The sequence below is a fragment of the Phymastichus coffea genome, unplaced genomic scaffold, assembly GCF_024137745.1.
Source record: "Phymastichus coffea isolate CEN01 unplaced genomic scaffold, Cenicafe_Pcof_1.1 PCOF00001, whole genome shotgun sequence".
Taxonomy (NCBI): domain Eukaryota; kingdom Metazoa; phylum Arthropoda; class Insecta; order Hymenoptera; family Eulophidae; genus Phymastichus; species Phymastichus coffea.
Genome location: NW_026706812.1, coordinates 3494371 through 3511903, shown reverse-complemented (window position 1 = coordinate 3511903; position 17533 = coordinate 3494371). Strand labels below are relative to the sequence as shown.

Below are 17533 nucleotides of genomic sequence, written 5' to 3'. Positions count from 1 at the left end.
GATAGTCCACAATGAGTTGACTATTAGATCTAGAATCATCATCCAACGATTGATAATTTCGTATGAATTCAGCTAAATCAGGCCAGTTCCATTCTGCTGGACTTAACGTTACGAAAAATGTTACTGGACCATATTCCTGCGCCATACAATTCAGTTCTCTTCTCGGTCTTCGCCAGTATGCTTCAGTTCCTCTCAAGCGAGAAAATATAGAGTAAAGATTTGATTCTAAAACATTGTCATCCAATTGTTTCTTGAAACTTCCTGCTGTGTATTTGTAACGTGTATCCAACACATGTAACATGTGATAAATTCCTGCGTTGAGATTTCTCATATTGCTATCATGTAGATAATAAAAAAGTAATTGTTTGCTTTCTCTAAATTGTGAATGTTTAGATGTTAATATATGTTTAATAAAATCAGAATCTCTTAATTTTATATCTCTCGGAACACGTTGGCCACATTCACCATAGGGATAAATGTCTGGAAAACATTTCAAATCTAAGTCCATCTCATTGTAAGCTAAAGGAGTTTCATAAACTTTTTTCATTTGATATAATTTTGTATCTGACTCATTTGGTTTTTTAACATGCAAAGCATTTATTGTATATTCATCGTAAAATGGGTCCGATTGCGATTTTGCTGTCAATAAAGCTTCTGGCTCAGGCATTTTAGTAATACCTGCAGCTTCCTTGCAACTGCCTTGGTCTACTTTGTTAACAGAATCTTCTTCAACATATTCTAAATCTGTATCTTTGAGTTCATTCATTAAATCTTCTGGATTAGCAGGAAGATTAATTTTTGAATACAGTTTATTATTTTCTTTAAGCCATTTCAAAGCATCCCATAGTCTTTTTACATTTACATATTCTTCCCAAATAATGTTACCTTTAGTTGGAATACTTCTAACCAATATATATAACTCATGAGCAGTGTTCAATGGATCGGTTTCTTTACACAATTTTCGTAACGTTTCATCTAAAGGTAGAGGCAAATGAAAAACTTTCCCAACGAGTTTGTCATGGCGAGCGTAATGAGGTAAATTTTTTTTCATAACGGTGGTTTTTTTCTGGATAACTTGAAATGCTTTTGCACGCTGAATTAAAATCTTTTCATACATGTTCAAACATTTCAATTCGTCAGGAATAGATTTGAAGTAAAGATTATTTAAAAGACACGTAGGGGGTATAGAATTTTTTTTAAGTTTTTCCAAACAAGTTTTGCAAATCTTACCATTGTCAAATACTTCTATCAAATTATTGTTTTCATAGTATTGCACTAAATTTACTCAAGCATCATTCGTAATTCCTAGTAATTCACATGCAACATTTGGTTCATATTTTTTAACATCTACATCTTTTTTTAATTTCAGTATCCTCAAGGGCATTTTTGATATGCTTACCGGGTGGGGCTCTTTAGTTTTAAGATAAGTATTGAGATATTTCATTTGAAAAAATTATTTTTCGGATGACACAATTTGAGTTATGATGTATACAAGTTATATGGAACTCGGAGGCCAACAATGCCGAGGAGCCTGGAACGATAACACAGCCACACAAAAAAAAAAAGTGGCAAAACCCACAGACCAGACCATGCAGACTTTATGTTTTTGGGGTCGCTGAGTCCGAATCCGGGGTCAGTTTTGCCCCACCACGTCACAGTCAAGGGCAAATGCAGGTCAAATTTGCAAAAATGGAGAAAATCAATTTTCTCCAGTCTATATATACGTTTTTGGGGTCGCTGAATTCAAATCTGGGGTTACTTTTGTCACACCACCTTGGTAGTGTAGTATTCATCAAAAACAAACAGAAAGTCATGCCATCTAATTTTTTCTGCTATACCTTACGCGTTTCTCATCGAATGAACGGTGCAAAGGTTTTCTTTTACGTTTTTTTGCCGTTTTACAATCTCTTTTCAACATCCAACAGTAGTCAGCCAACATGCATGTATCCCATCTTCCTTGATAACGCTTTTCCATCACTTTCACATCTTGATGGAAACGTTCACCTTGTTCTTCACTATAATCACCACAGTTTTCAGGGAAACAATCCAAATGATTGTGTAGAAAATGTAATTTGTAATTCATGAGACAACCCATCACCCTAAAGCTCTCCACCATTTGAGATACAATTTCTTTGTAATTGGAGCTTCTACGATTACCCAAAAAGTTTGCGGTAACGTCCTTGAAGCTAAGCCATGCAGTTTGTTCGATGCTGGTCATGGAACTAATAAACTTATCATCAGCCATCATTTTTCTAATCTCTGGACCATCAAAGATACCTTCTTTTAATTTCGCATCCGATTTACTTGGAAATTTGCTTTCCAAGTACTTGAAGCTCTGAGCATCTTTATCTAAAGCCTTGACGAATTGTTTCATGATACCAAGTTTTATGTGCAATGGTGGAATGAGAACTTTTTTAGGGTCAACCAATGGGGTAGCTTTAACGTTGTGTTCTCCAACAGTTAGAGATTTTCTCTCAGGCCATTTATGATCAGTATAGTGCTTTGCTCAATCTCGACTATCCCATAAGCACAAGAAACATGGCGTCTTCGTAAAACCAGACTGCTGTCCTAACAATATTCCTGAAACTTTCCAATCACCACAAATACGCCATTGATCCTTGTCATATTTAATTTTTTGCAGTATAATTTTGAGATTACCGTATGTTTCCTTCATTGTGGTGGAGTGCGCTATAGGAACTGAGGCATAATAGTTGCTATTGTGCAGTAATACAGCTTTCAAACTTCTGTTTGATGAATCTATGAACAATCTCCATTCTTCGTCTTTATACACATTAGGTTTAATTTCATTCATTAAACCTTTTACGTCTTTACAATATACTATTTTATCACCATCACGATTCATATCTTCAAAGTATGGTTCGAAACTTTTGCTTCTTTTTCTGTAAAAAGATACTCTAGTAGAACTTGCCAACTGATTCATATCTTTCATCGTCTTCTTTAGTTTCTCCATCGTTATCACTTTCGTAGAATTCAACCTTGAATCATCATCCGAGTCATCACTTCTATCCTCATCATTGCCGCCACTTACTTCGGCGTTATGTTCTCAACAATTTCAGATACTTCATAATTTGGGCTTCTGCTACCCCCCAAAAAGTTAAAAATCATATTTATTTCTTTCATATTTGTGAAATCGTACGTTCAGCAATTTCCTAAATGCATTAGAGTTTTCTGTATCATGAGTAGAGAACTTTTTAGAAAACCAGCATGTATTTGCTAATTGTATAAATGTATGGTGATATGAATGAGAAGAATTCAAATATGAATTTTTTCTTCAAAGTTGCCTTAACCTGCTGCCTCGACAAAAACTGTGACGGTGACACTGCCCTAAATAGGGATGTGTGGGATGATCCGCTCATTAGTTTGTCGAGGTAACGATGCCAGTGTAAGCGCACTGCCTTGCAGGGGGCGTTAGGGTGTGAGGATGAAGCTGTAGTGTGTCTGACGACGAGTTGACACTGTCCTCGTCAAAGTCGGAAAGCTCTTATACTTAGCCCCGGAGAGGTATAAGAGTTATCACCTCCGGGACAGCGGACTCACCTGCGATCGGACCAGGATCCCTAATGTGCGGGGTTATACTGTCAATCATGGAACATTTACCTTCTACTTCTCGTCATAATTGCAAAAAAAATCGTGATCTTTTTTGTTTCGTCTGTGGAGTATATACTCCTAAAAAATTTCGTCGTGATTTTAATGGACGCCTCAGAAAAATTCACAAATCATGTTTTCAATTAGAGACGGATGATATTATAAAAGAGTGGACTCCAGGTAGCATCTGCGAACGATGTCGTAAAATGCTTTGTAAATGGGAAAAGACAAAAAAACGTGATGATGTCATATTTATTAGCCCAATGGAATGGTATCAACCAGATGGAAGCGAAGATTGCTACTTCTGCAATACTGAAGTTTCAGGATTGAATAGTAAATCAAAAACAAAAGTGAATTACGCTAAAGTCACTTCTGTAAAAAAAGCTGTTGAAAAATCGAGTACCAATGAAGAGCTTTATGTGCTTGAGAAGTTATCCATTGAATCGGATACGAATGATGGAGATCATAATGACGAAGATTGTGACGACATAAGTGATGACAATAATGGCAATGCTACCAATGATGTAGGTGATGATTTGGAAGATGAATCCTATGAAAGTGATATTGATGGAAAACTGATGATGATGATGAAGATGATGATATTTTCCTTCCAGCGGGCCCGAAAGACAAAAGCGTAAAATTATGGTCTCAAGATAAACTAAACGACCTAGTTAGAGAGCTTAACTTACCTAAAGATGGAGCAGAACATTTAGCTTCAGCTTTGAAAGGCATGAATCAGTTGGCAAGTTCTACTAGAGTATCTTTTTACAGAAAAAGAAGCAAAAGTTTCGAACCATACTTTGAAGATATGAATCGTGATGGTGATAAAATAGTATATTGCAAAGACGTAAAAGGTTTAATGAATGAAATTAAACCTAATGTGTATAAAGACGAAGAATGGAGATTGTTCATAGATTCATCAAACAGAAGTTTGAAAGCTGTATTACTGCACAATAGCAACTATTATGCCTCAGTTTCTATAGCGCACTCCACCACAATGAAGGAAATATACGGTAATCTCAAAATTATACTGCAAAAAATTAAATATGACAAGGATCAATGGCGTATTTGTGGTGATTTGAAAGTTTCAGGAATATTGTTAGGACAGCAGTCTGGTTTTACGAAGACGCCATGTTTCTTGTGCTTATGGGATAGTCGAGATCGAGCAAAGCACTATACTGATCATAAATGGCCTGAGAGAAAATCTCTAACTGTTGGAGAACACAACGTTAAAGCTACCCCATTGGTTGACCCTAAAAAAGTTCTCATTCCACCATTGCACATAAAACTTGGTATCATGAAACAATTCGTCAAGGCTTTAGATAAAGATGCTCAGAGCTTCAAGTACTTGGAAAGCAAATTTCCAAGTAAATCGGAAGCGAAATTAAAAGAAGGTATCTTTGATGGTCCAGAGATTAGAAAAATGATGGCTGATGATAAGTTTATTAGTTCCATGACCAGCATCGAACAAACTGCTTGGCTTAGCTTCAAGGACGTTACCGCAAACTTTTTGGGTAATCGTAGAAGCCCCAATTACAAAGAAATTGTATCTCAAATGGTGGAGAGCTTTAGGGTGATGGGTTGTCTCATGAATTACAAATTACATTTTCTACACAATCATTTGGATAGTTTCCCTGAAAACTGTGGTGATTATAGTGAAGAACAAGGTGAACGTTTCCATCAAGATGTGAAAGTGATGGAAAAGCGTTATCAAGGAAGATGGGATACATGCATGTTGGCTGACTACTGTTGGATGTTGAAAAGAGATTGTAAAACGGCAAAAAAACGTAAAAGAAAACCTTTGCACCGTTCATTCGATGAGAAACGCGTAAGGTATAGCAGAAAAAATTAGATGGCATGACTTTCTGTTTGTTTTTGATGAATACTACACTACCAAGGTGGTGTGACAAAAGTAACCCCAGATTTGAATTCAGCGACCCCAAAAACGTATATATAGACTGGAGAAAATTGATTTTCTCCATTTTTGCAAATTTGACCTGCATTTGCCCTTGACTGTGACGTGGTGGGGCAAAACTGACCCCGGATTCGGACTCAGCGACCCCAAAAACATAAAGTCTGCATGGTCTGGTCTGTGGGTTTTGCCACTTTTTTTTTTTTGTGTGGCTGTGTAATTAATTGTTCAGAATTTTTCTCGACCATTTGAAAATATTCAAAATTTATGTCAACGATTGAGAAAACCAGTGTTCAATAATCGATAATTTAAAATATCGATAATTTAAATTGTTGCTGTCAAATCAAGTAATAAGAAGCAACGCCACAGATCTAAATAGCATACGACAATAATATGATCAGCATCGAGTTATTCACTATTACTAAATTTATGCTCTTCATTCTCCCACGAGTATTCGATAAGTTTTCTCTCTCTCTCTCTCTCTCTCTCTCTCTCGCTTTTCTTTTAACAAAATAGACATCGCACTTTTTAGTCTCCTAAATACTGTTCTTAAGTCGCTTTCACCCTCGATGCAACCCTCATAACATGGCTGCTGATGCTGAATGCTAGTTTGCATCAGAAATATATAGCTGGTAACTAAGTAGGTCGAGGTATTATTTATGATAAATGCGAGTACTCAGGCAAATTTCTACGTTTGATAATTGCTCCGAGCACTTCTTGCTAGTAAACTACTTAATTTCGTCTTAACTAAATTCAGAACGGTTGACGAATTTTGACTTGGTCATTGTCGTGGCTCTCTAATCAACAAGATTTCGGGCTTGGTAGACTCGGACGACGATCGGCTCACTTAACGAGGTTGCTCTAGCCAACGCCTAGAGATCTCATATACCATTATGCATCTAGATTCTCTGAACTCAGAACAAAGGCAGCAAACCGATCTATATGGCAAACGACAATAATAATTGATCATCGAAAAGTATTCCCGTGTTACATCTTACGGCATCTCTTAACCTTCAATATAAAGTTTCGATACTCAAACTCTTAATAAAACTCAAATTCTGTACAAGGTGTATTCAAAAAGTACCCGGAATTATCGTTTTTCCAAAAAAATAGTTATTTTTACGTTTACGTCAATGTGGTCCCCTTCAAAGTAATCCCCCCAAGATATTTGTAATACACTTATGCCAGCGTTTTTTCCACTCTTCGAAGCACTCTTGATATTCACTTTTTGGTATGTCCTTGAGTACTCTCAGCGATTCGGCCTTTATTTCTTCAATCGAGGAAAAACGCCGTCCTTTCATGGGTCTCTTCAACTTTGGGAACAGGAAAAAGTCACACGGAGCCATATCTGGTGAATATGGATGTTGGGGCACGACTATGGTATTGTTTTTGGCCAAAAAATTACGAACAAGTACCGACGAATGAGTAGACGCGTTATCGTGATGCAAAAGCCATGAATTGTTTTTCCATAAGTCGGGGCGTTTTTTTCGGATTGCTTCACGTAAACGTCGCATAACTTCAAGATAATACTCCTTATTAACCGTACGACCTTGTGATAAGAACTCATGATGCACCACGCCCCTGTAGTCAAAGAAAACTGTAAGCAAAACCTTCACATTTGATCGAACTTGACGTGATTTTTTCGCTCTTGGTGACGTTGAATGCTTCCAGGTGGACGATTGTGCTTTGGTTTCGACATCATCACCGTACACCCATGTTTCATCACCAGTTATGACCCTTTCAAGCAAACTTGGATTGTCGATGACGTCGTTTAACAGCTCCTGAGCGATGTTCATGCGATTTTTTTTTTGTTCAAAGTTCAGCAGTTTTGGAATGAATTTTGCTGCCACCCATTTCATGCCCAAAACATTTGAAAAAATGTTATAACATGAGCCAATTGATATGCCAACTTCATCAGCAACTTCTCTAATTGTGATTCGGCGATCATTCAGAAACATTTTTTCCACATTTTTCACATTTTCATCGATTGTTGACGTGCTGGGTCGACCGGAGCGTTCGTCATCTTCAACGTCTTCGTGGCCATCTTGGAAACGCTTATACCACTTGTAAACACTTGTTTTTTTCATAGCAGACTCACCATAGGCTTTTCGTAGCATTTCACACACTTTGTTACACTTTATTTCATTTTTAACGCAAAATTTAATACAAATTCTTTGATCCATTTCTTTTAAAAAACGAAAATCGCAGAGCTCATAAAAACACGTCAAACCTTAGCGACTACCGCAAACAAAGTAAACAGTGAATATAGCTGAAAATTTTATCATACTTCAGGGGCATGTATACCAACGCAATAAAAAAAAATTTTGACAATCGGACTCTCCAGACCCGCGAAATTTAAAAATTCCGAGTATTTTTTGAACACACCTCGTATATGTCAGCAAAAAATCATTACACTCTCATGAACTCTCGCCACAAACAGATACGTGACAAGCTAATCTAATTATGCAAAATGCGATGTAGCAAGCTAGACCTACTTAAAACTGCAAATATCGAAACATAATGAAATTCAGAAGCTATAAGAACCTTGCAAGTGCCATGGCGAGTAGTTCGTGAGAGTTTGAATCACTGTATCAAGAGCTGTATCTCAGGTTTCCGTATTACAGCCGTACATAAATTTGGTGATCTCATATATATTTGGTAACTACAACTGTAGAACGTTCCTAAAATATTTTGTCAAATCCTGAATAAACATTACTTGGTCAAAAATATACTATACTAGTCTATTTCCGTATTTCTCAACTTGATTTACAAGACATCTCGGCGATAAGATCCCAGGTATTGTAACACTCGTTTCATTCATCTCTTTGCTTTCTCTTTGTCCGCATTTCGATACTATAGTTGAATAAATATACTTGTAATACATAAGTGAGCGTTACCCACTAGATTTCATATTGGTACGTCTGAAATGTTAGGTTTAATGGGTAGCTAATGCCAAAGACGTAACACTTGTACAAATCAATAATGACTATTTTCTCAAAAAAGAATGCAACTCTTCCAGATCTTCAAGCACTTGAAATTTTGTTCAGGAACTATCGATTCGAATTGATGAATTCCATAAATAATGATAGATATATTTTATAGAAATTGAATAATCAAACACAAAATAAGTATATGAACTAGTTTCTAAATGTCAACTTGAATGAAAGCCGTTATTCATTCATACTCGAGATAAGATAGACAACGTTGTACGAAAATAATTTATTTTTAATTTTTAAAAGAATACTAAAGCATTTCATATAACAAGCAATAACTTTGACATATAATATAATATACTATAATAAAACGCAACATTTTAGAACAGTTTTTAATTGTTCGAGATATACTCTTGAGCAATTTTCGAGATTAGGAACGGTACATAATACACGGAAGATTGTGCACGGTGAATGATACACCGAAGAGGCGGATAGTATACGGTACACGGACAATGGCATACAATATACGGTGCACGGAAGATGGCTCATGGTATGTTGTACATGAAAGACGATGGATAGTAGACGGTAATCGTTAGAAAGTGAACCCTATACGATACACAAAACTTTTTGGATCTGAACAGTTTATACGCCATATATGAGACTGAGAGTTAGTTCACTTTTGCCTACATACAAAAATTTGGAACAGTTTAGCAAATATGCTGCTAAATGCTTTGAAAGTCAATGTTTTGAGCATTGTGCTTTCGAAAAACGCTACATGAATGTCACGTACAGTGCCGACCAATTGTTTTTGCCCACCGAAAATGAAATTGTTCAAAATTCAGAAGTTTTATATGTAGATCAACAATGAATGTATAGAGACCAGTTGCCGTGCATTTGAAATCTCTTGAAAAGATATTTAAATCTCTCCTGATTATTATATGTGCGTAATTTTGTTTTTGAATGAAATCTTTGCAGCTCGAGCGTATCTGCGCGCTCCAGACTCATACAAACAGTTGATCGATAACAGCTAGAGCAAACTTTAAACCGGCAACGGCTTTCTTGTTACAAAATGCGAAGGGGCATAAGTTAGCTCTTCACCGAGGCATATGCATATATATCTAACATAAAAGTTAAATACGATGGAGATTATTTACTAAACACTTGATTCCTGCAATTCTAGTTACAGTTCACAAATTAAAAAATCAAATCTTCAGCTGGTAAACGAAGAGTCTTTTTTTATAGAAATTCACCCGTGATTTCATTTACAAATTATTTACGCAGAGATATGGGAGGCGAAATATTTCAGCTATTTAGTAACCTGTCGGGCGTGTAGGTTGCAATGTACGAGCACAAGTAAGTTTGGGACGAGAAAGAAAGAATGTCGGGATAATATATCACGTTGACGAACAAATTCATTTCCGGCCCATTAACATGAAACAAAAAAATAAAAGAAACAAAATTTTGGCTCGGCAATATCATGCCTGTAACAACGATTGGGTAAGGCACCATCCTAGGAGGTGTGCGCAGCCGTTATGGGCGGGCACGAATGCTCGCCAGAATAACGGTGTACCTCTCCGGTCAGTTTTAGGGATGAATAAGTCACTCAGCGGTGGCACTAACGCTTACTCCGCCAATCCGTACCTCAAACAGGCAAACTATTCACATACATGCGTTTGATTTGACGAAGACACGCGGGCAAATAACGAGAAACAATAATCAACGGGAAAATCTCTAGCATAGCAGCTTTTCCTGTCATATGCTGATACGGAAAATATGAATAAATTCTACCGGCTGAATGTGAATCTCCATCAATTGTAGACGCATATGTAATCATAGCTAAAATTGAACGTGTGATATAAGATAGACTTTATTTATATTAGGCCCAAGAAAATTCAGAAGTAAAAATTAGATGTATTATTTGTACATGTTTATGAACCATATATTATTTTGCATAGAACATATATCAAGTATAATTTAACTCTTTCACACCTGATATCCAAAAGAAGCATAATAAGCGTGTTCCATTATAGCCATTAGTTGAATAGCATTATATCCTTGCTTGACAATACGAGGTATAATATTTGTAGTGAATTCCGAATATGTTCCAACACGACATTCTTGTGTTGCAATACCTACGTGACATTCATATATACGTAAACTTCTTGGTTTCTTTGGTTTTGGATACTTAGGAATGTATAGCTGAAATATATATGAATGGAAAATATTCAAGAATAAAGAAGAAAACATCAATATATGTTTCGCAATCTCACCTGATCAGGTCCTGGAACCCATAATCTCTGTTTGTATGACGTATCATTGGAAGGGTTATTTGCTTGAGTAACATATGTTGCCCAAGGACTCAATCTTTCAAGGTATTGACCATTTTTATCTTTGATGATGATCTTAATTTCTGACAAATGTTTTAATTGACACGTTCCATCGTTATTTGGCGGTATAAACAATTCCCATTTTCCATATTCTAACTTTTGAAAAGGATTTTCTGTTTTCGCCCAGTTGTCTATTTTTCACATATTAATGATAGCAAAAACGTTAATAACAAGGATATAACAACATATATTTTATGAATTTTTAGCTAAAATATTGATTATTTAACAAGTTATTAACGATTGAAGATAAATTTGAGGATTTTTTTCTAAAACTAAATAACTTTATTACTTATAAATTATGTAACGTTACATTTAATTGTTTATGGTATCAAAATGTTTGATACAATAACACAAACTTCGAGCAACAGAACTGATTTTTATTTGATTTTTAAACATGCAGACATATAATCTGTTCTACCAACTTATAAAATATTTGTACATTACAAATCATTGCTAGTTTTAGTTATCTTTAGCTGATCAACAACGGTCAATAATTATGATAGTTTTCGGTTACCAGTAACTATGAAGACCAAAGTTCGATCAAAAAAGAAAATATAAATAAAAAAGTGAGATAAGAAAAGATACGGGTATAGAAGGAATAGCATAAGAGAGACAGAGTGAGAAAAGATAAGCGTGCAGCTAGTTATCCATCAGAGAAGGAGCGTGAGTCCTGCATACATCGATCGAAAGATTACAAAATAAAAAAATTATTCTATAGATATCAATCACAACAGTGACAAAGACTTGAGAAGTATTCATTGACTTGAATGAACATTTTTGTCTATCTTGCTGGTACTTGCCTTGATAAATTCATTTTAAAAACTGAGAAAACTATTTTTAAAGAATCTGTAACAGGTCCTTGATCAAACCACTTTGAATTATTATTGACCAAAGGTGTAGTACACTTCTATTTTTTAGACTATACATAGTAGTCTCGATAAAATAGTCGAGCCAATCAAGAACAGGTAGATAAATAAATCCGTTAGAACTCACACGACAGTTTTTCGAGAGCTCAGTTTTAATTAATATCTCGTAATGAATTTAAACGGAAAAATTTCAGGAACCACTGCTCTGTATGTTTTCGAGAGTGCTCTTTCCAATGGTGTTGGTTTCACGTTGAGTAAACCATAAGGATATTTTGTACTAAAACTAATATATTCTACAACACATTTTTTAACAACAAAAATGTCTTAGAATTGGTAAAAGAGTAATCTAGAATTGTTTCAGAATTTTTTGACACAATTTTAGAATTTTCCGGAAGCGGCCGAAGTTATGGAGGTAGACCAGATGTTGAGGTCTGCCGACCCGTTTTCTGATGCAGGGCAAGCGGCTTCTGATGATACCGACGTTGCCTTCTGTACCTCGCAGTTAGCTCAAGTGTCGGTTGACGAGTCTGAGGGCGAAAAAGCGAAGGAACAACCTTTGCCGCCGCCTTTGCCTTCGCCGTCGACGGCGTTTGTGAGCGACAGGTGCGGAGTTCGTTTGATAACGAGAGGTAAAGGAATAGGATTCTTAAGTCTTGAACTCAGTTGTCCAGACTTATTATTATAATATATATTTTTCACGACTTATTTATAATCTATTTCAAGCGATAGAATTTTACCTGGTTTATTTATTGCGGATCAATTGGCCGAGTCAATTGCTGAAGATCGCGCTGTAGATAGCTCGTTGATTTTTTAATATATATAAATTTAGCTGAGTTCATTCAGGTATTGGTAAATCGAGAAATTTGTGTTTCGCAATACAGACATGACATCAAATGTTTAATCGACTATCTTGGTTTCGATTTAATGCTGATGTGCTCAGCAAAAAGCTTACGTATAAGGATTCGACATCACCGTGGCTAGATCGTTGTATATCGGTATATTATCAACGTAAATCACAAAACAAAACTAATAATATAAATTTATATTAATATGAGATATTCAGCAATTAATCGATTACGTTTTATTTGTCTTAATATTCAATTGTAATGCTACGTGGATCACATTACATTATTTTATGGTATGGTAGAGTTTCATTTTAGGATCCTTATTAACATAAATTTCGTAATTTTGATCAGCGTATTTCTAATGTAAATAGTGAAATGTTTTGCTTGTTAATTATGGAGATTTTATTTGGAGCGGGATCTGGGAGTATGATTTTTGGTAATTGGTTGGATGCAATTGGGACAGTTGGTAATGATTTTGGGGTTACGCTTTCTGTTTTGTCGGTTATTATTCCATCCAATTCATATTCTTTAGTTTTCAATGAAGCTTTGTAATTTTGGCTGGCTAATTGCCTATTTAGCATTACGAGCAGATGCGTGATTGAGCTAAATATGGCTCCTAATAGGTATGTCGATAATCCGTATATAGCATGTAATATGTAACCTCTAATTGTTATATTGAAAATGCTTTTATCACATTGGAATATAATGACACTCATTATAATGGTGGAACTTATAGAACGGAATTTTGTTAGCTTAATGATGAATTTATTCCATATGTTTTCTACGATATTGGTCAGTATCTTTTCTGTGATTATTAGGTCGGACATCAATCCTCCTTGAATGCTTTCCTTGCCTTGTAGTTGTTGCAGGTCTTCTTGCGAATAAATACCACTGGTCGCTAATGACTCTAGTTCAGTTGGTTTCCATGTTATTTTGGTGGTTGGTTTCAGAGTCAAGACTATATTGACTGTTTTTCTCGGTCCTGGTGTAAGGTTTATCCATTGGTTTCCCAGTTTATAGTACTGGGGAATAATTGTGTTGCAGTTTATTTCTGTTTCCGTTTTCAGCAAGATATGTGTTTTTTGTGTCGGATAAAATGTCTCGTCTGTATGGAGTATCTGGACTTAAGTAGGCGTATATTGCGTATAATATTCCCTTGCCTGCCGAGCTATGTACCCGGATTTTTTTATGATGTTGTATGCAAATTCGTCAAGTGAGATTGATGCGAGGGATAGGGAGATATATAGAACTTGCCTTTCTAATTCACATTTTTGTTTCAAAAATATCTAAATAAACGCTTTTTATTTCGGACCTGAAATGTTTCTATACATAGACGAATTTACTGTAGAAATATGTGAATAGATCGTAATTAAGTATCACTTGCTTTGTCTGAATATTATTAACGTATAAAATGTTGAATTAAGATTGCTCGTATATAAAAAGTCTTGGGTGCTCAGTTTTCATCAATATTCTGTTAGAAAACCTCATATTTCCTCTAGCTATGCAAAGGATACTTCGTTTATGCTTATACTAAATATTGTTTCTTGATTGGGTAAGGTTATTTTGGTGACCGGCCCTCTATATAATACATCGTATTGATTTTTAAATCAGTCTTCATGTAGTAGTAAAGATCAGAAGGTGTAGTCCCCTTCCATATCGATGCAGTGTTTGTCTGAAAACTTACATACCGCATCCGAATTTAATCTTATCTTATCATTATCTAGTGTTACAGCTGCGTAACATTCTAATAATTATTTTTATGAATCTCTGTACAAAAACATTATTCCATGTCCCAAATCTATCTATATAGGCTGCTCCCGAGCAAGATTTTTTCTGAATGTTCCCTGCTAAATCTAGTCCTATGCTTTTCGTACAGTTAATTTTTAAATCAGCTATGGTATATACATTATCGTATTTAAAAATACCCGTTTGATGAATATCATCACAATCATCGTGTGAAATATCATAAATGTACACCTGGATAGCATTTTCGGTTGGACCTAAATGATTAAGCATACCGCAATGAAAAACCGTACGTCTTATTTTTATTTTACATTGAATAGTTTTTGTTGATCTAAATTCTGTTTTTTGTAATAGTTTTACTGTAGACAATGTGGAATTTATTTGCATTTCGTGAAAGTCACACTCTTTTGCGTCCAAGAGAAAATATCTTGTGATGGTCGGGTTTGTTAAACTGCAATTGAAACCAATGAGTTCTGTATTTGTATGAAGGAAGATGATTATGCTTGAATTCCGTGCCATTGTGTTTCCTAAAAGTCAGAAAAGAGTTAATATGTGTGTTTAGAAACGCTTAATTTTTTCGTGTTTTTCCGTCGTATCTCGAACGTATTCGCGATACCGGACAGCGAACTCATACAATCGTCGCCTTGAACAAGGTCGCCATGGTGTCACGACTGTTCGCGATGATCGGGCGATTGTTCGACAAGTTCGACGTAAACCTTTCATCAATGCGAATATCGTGGCAAGAAATTTCCCAAATCGGGTACAACAGCGACAAAGAAATCGACAGCGGCATCAAGTGTGAAACATTTCTTCCCGAACAGTAATCAACCGTCTTCGTGAAATTGGGTTAAATGCACGACATCCTAATCGTGTACCCCTTTTGACAGCGAGACATCGCCGAGCACGCTTAGCATATGCTAATGCACATCGGGCTTGGACATTAAGACAATGGGGAAATGTTTTATTCACTGACGAATCCCGGTTCGTCCTTCATGGGAGCGACCGACGTCCCCTTGTTTGGCGTCATCGTGGAGAACGTTTTCGCCAGAATTTTGTTTGTCCGATTGTTACCTACGGCGGTGGATCAGTCATGGTCTGGCGCGGCGTTTCACGAACTTGAAGAACACCACTGCTGATTGTACGCAAAAACTTAACAGCTCAGCGCTACTGTAACGTCGGGCCGTTTATTATCAACAAAATTTTTTTTGTGAGTGCTTTTGCGTGAACTATATACGCATTTAATACGTGACTTAGATTTTAACTCTGTGAGTAAGAAAAAGGAGAGCATTCAGCTGAAGCGGCAAAAGGATACGTGAAAACACCCATCCCTTTGTCGCGCACTTTCCGAATTTTACTCCGAAAGATTGTAAAGTTTTTTTTGAGTAGGTTTAGATATAGAGTAGAGGAGCCGCGGAATTCTGTCTGCATCCTGTTACACGACAACTCCTCAAAAGTTTCCACTTTTAGAAGCTAAAACTTTTACCATAGAGAAAAAATCTAATAATTATTTTTGTATAAATGAATTGAGAAAATAAAAGCATGATAGGAGAATTTCGCAGCTTCTTAAAACCTCCCGCACACTTGTTGATTAAAGACGTAGTTTCCGCACAATTAACGAAAATATCCAAAAGTTTTGAAGCTATAAGTTGGAAAATTTAATAAATATTCAGAAAACAATTACATAAATGAACTATAGTATATTAGTCAAACATGCGACATAAATTAAAATTTTGTTTGTAATAAATAAAATTGAATTTCATTAGATAAAATAATAAATACAAGTTTTTAACAATTTTCCTTTTACGTTCAAATATTTAAATTAATTGTGCAGAAATTAAGTTAATCAGAGAGCCAACACAACTCAAATAAACAAAAGAAAAAGACAACAAGACATTTTTTTTTACAATAAATCAATTAGATAGTTCACAATCAACTATATATATTGTGACGGTAAACGTCAAATTAGCGCTAATTGCCTAACCTAGTGGCTGCCTGCGGGGGCAGCACTTACCGGGAGACGAAAAATGTAACGACGAAATTCGGCACGCGAGCAGACGGAACGCGCGCGATTGAAAACGAACAAGTGAAGAATCAACTACCGATACGGAGGCCACAAAAGTCGAGGTTCGCGAACTAATTGCCCGTACGTGCTCCAAAGTTCACCAAATAGTTGTCACCGAGCTATACGTGGTGCAGACCTGAGCCAGCTGAAGCAGCGTCGTTCCCTGCGGAATCCAGAGTGTGTGTGTGAGGTTTCGCCATCGAGGGCGAAACCACATGCGCGCGAATTCGCGATCCGCGACACAAAACAGACAGACTTTCCCACACTGGGAGTGCGAATCGTTCCCTTCGTCTTCGTACGTCTGCAAAATAAAGGTATGCTGGACAGCTTAATCTCGCGACCGCGATTGCATGCCGGATAATCTATTTTCCATACTCGAAGCGAAGCGTGCATGTAATAGCTCCGCTAACAAAGAGCGGCGAGCGATCCGACACTATATGTTGTCGTCGTGCGAGCGCCACTGTAAACATAAACACGCGGGCCAATTCTAGTGTAACATTCAAAGAGGACAATAAAGAGTTTTCGTTCGTGATATTATACAGTACTTTTGGCGTGTTTATCCCGTATTGATTCCACTCCTGTAGATTTGTTGGTTGACTGACACCCGTTCCCTCTTGCTCTCCGACTTTCGTATTTGATATAGGTGATTACGCGCACCCATCTATGCGATCGTCCGAATAAAATAATTAAACGGTAGCAACTCAACCCCGTTACAATATTAAGCTTCATGTAAACGAATGCGATTCTAAATAATGCAAAATCTCTCCTTTCTCATTCCATATTATTTAAACAACAAATTTAGTTAATTATTTAAGTTATTCATTGTAAACGCGTAGGATTAGAGATTTTCACATAAAATATGTTTAGATATTAATAAAACTGTGTTATTATTAAGAATTAATTATAACAATTTATGTAAAGGAATAAATTAATAATTATAAGAAAATTTGTGACGAAAATGGTACTTGGAGAGCCATCTAACGAGATAGGGCCCATACCCTTGAACGCACGCCCCCGATTCTCACCACGCCCCTAAACCAATTAGGGCCCGAAAACCGAAAGAGAATAGTGGGAAAATCTCAGTCAGCCAATTAAAATTTGCTGCCATTTCCACTCTTCCCAAATTTTGAGGGACTGAAAGAGGGATTATCCTCCCAACCACCCCCAGGCTTTAAAAGG

General features: G+C 36.3%; 1 protein-coding gene across 3 annotated transcripts in view; it reads right to left on the bottom strand.

Annotated features, from left to right (window-relative positions):
• LOC131662819 (1,4-alpha-glucan-branching enzyme) overlaps positions 1-17533 on the bottom strand; it is a 588019-nt gene that overhangs the window by 276954 nt on the left and 293532 nt on the right. For all 3 annotated transcript variants that reach the window (XM_058932788.1, XM_058932779.1, XM_058932770.1), the window contains exons 3-4: positions 10722-10969; positions 10441-10650 (exon numbers count right to left, since the gene is read on the bottom strand). In XM_058932788.1, the coding sequence (XP_058788771.1) occupies positions 10441-10650; positions 10722-10969 (458 nt within the window). The remainder of the gene's footprint in view (positions 1-10440; positions 10651-10721; positions 10970-17533) is intronic.